Source organism: Pteropus alecto, unplaced genomic scaffold (assembly GCF_000325575.1).
Source record: "Pteropus alecto unplaced genomic scaffold, ASM32557v1 scaffold22, whole genome shotgun sequence".
NCBI lineage: Eukaryota > Metazoa > Chordata > Mammalia > Chiroptera > Pteropodidae > Pteropus > Pteropus alecto.
In genome coordinates this window covers 1,026,233-1,027,907 of record NW_006434839.1, presented here as the reverse complement: position 1 = coordinate 1,027,907, position 1,675 = coordinate 1,026,233, and the positions used below count along the sequence as shown (strand labels likewise).

The window sequence follows — 1,675 nt, the reverse complement described above, 5'->3', positions numbered from 1 at the left end:
GAAGTAGGTAATCCACCCCAGAAGTCAGGGAAAGGCTCAATACTTTATCTCAAAATAGCTCCTAGGACAATGTCTTGGATAGACCTCACTTCCCAACAACCCCCAAAATGACAAATAGAACCGAGGCAACACTTTAGAATGAATATGATGCAAATAGAGCCCGTGTTTAAAGGAGACAAGAGAGAGAAGTAACCAAGCCTGGGTGGGGTGGGTTAGGAATAGTCTCTAAGTGCAGCAGTATTTGGCAGGATGTGGACACAACAGGTGGAGAAGACAATTTGGGGGATTTGGGATGGACGGGGCGGTGGTGTAAATGAGCACCTTGTGGTCAGGGAGGCAGACAGGGTGGCAGGTAGAGCTCAGTTGGAGGCAGGATGTCCTGTGAGTTGAGAGTCAAGGGAGTCCACTGGGGCGGCTGGGTTTTCATGCCTGTTGCACGGTATCAGTGACTTGATCATCTTTTTGGACACACACATCTATCTTCATATATTCTTCATAAAACATTTGACACCAACCTTGTATAGAAAATAGTAGCATCGTGTTTTAGAGCCTAGGAGTAGAATATATTTCACCAAATTGGAAATGTCTAACTTTTCCGAGACCAGAAACACGTCACCTGTATTTCAGTCTTTAAATCCCACAAGGAACCTGCATGTTGGGCAATCACGCCAGCACCACTGAATTCTATCTCCTTGGCTTCCCCGGCTCCGAGGAACTACGCCACATCCTCTTTGCCACCTTCTTCTTCTTCTACTCGGTGACGTTAATGGGGACCACGGTCATCATCGTGGTGGTCTGTGTTGACAAACGTCTGCAGTCCCCCAGGTACTTCTTCCTTGGTCATCTCTCCACCTTGGAGATCCTGACCACATCCATCATCGCCCCCGTCATGCTTTGGGGGTTGCTGCTCCCTGGGATGCAGTCAATATCTCTGGCTGCATGTGTCACCCAGCTCTTCCTGTACCTAGCCGTGGGGACCACAGAGTTTGCCTTACTGGGGGCCATGGCCGTGGACCGTTACGTGGCCGTCTGCAACCCTCTGAGGTACAACGTCATCATGAACAGCCACACCTGCATCTGGGTGGTAATCACATCGTGGGCGTTTGGGTTCCTTTCTAAAATCTGGCCAGTCTATGCCACATTTCAGCTTACCTTCTGCAAATCAAATGTGGTGAACAATTTTTTTCTGTGACCGAGGGCAACTGCTCAGACTTTCCTGCAATAATACTCTTTTCAACTGCTCAGACTTTCCTGCAATAATACTCTTTTCATAGAGTTTATCCTCTTCTTAATGGCTGTTTTTGTTCTTTTTGATTCTTTGATCCCTACAATCGTCTCCTACACCTACATCATCTCCACCATCCTCAAGATCCCCTCCACCTCTGGCCGGAGGAAAGCCTTCTCTGCTTGTGCCTCCCACTTCACCTGCGTCGTGATTGGCTACAGTACCTGCTTGTTCCTCTACGTGAAACCCAAGCAAACTCAGGCAGCTGAGTACAACAGGGTGGCGTCGCTGATGGTTTCAGTCGTTATTCCTCTCCTGAACCCTTTCATCTTCACCCTATGCAAGGTCACGGAGGCCCTTCGGGATGCGGTGAAACGCTGCTGTCAGCTGTTCAGGAGCGAGCCTCGCCCGAGTCACTTTACATGGGAAAACTCTTATCATGGATTCTAG

General features: G+C 48.9%; 1 protein-coding gene across 1 annotated transcript; it reads left to right on the top strand.

Annotated features, from left to right (window-relative positions):
• Positions 1-652: 652 nt before the first annotated feature.
• LOC102879080 (olfactory receptor 9A4) lies at positions 653-1,675 on the top strand. The gene is given in 1 exon segment (XM_015588285.1): positions 653-1,675. A coding segment is annotated over 1 exon segment (1,023 nt).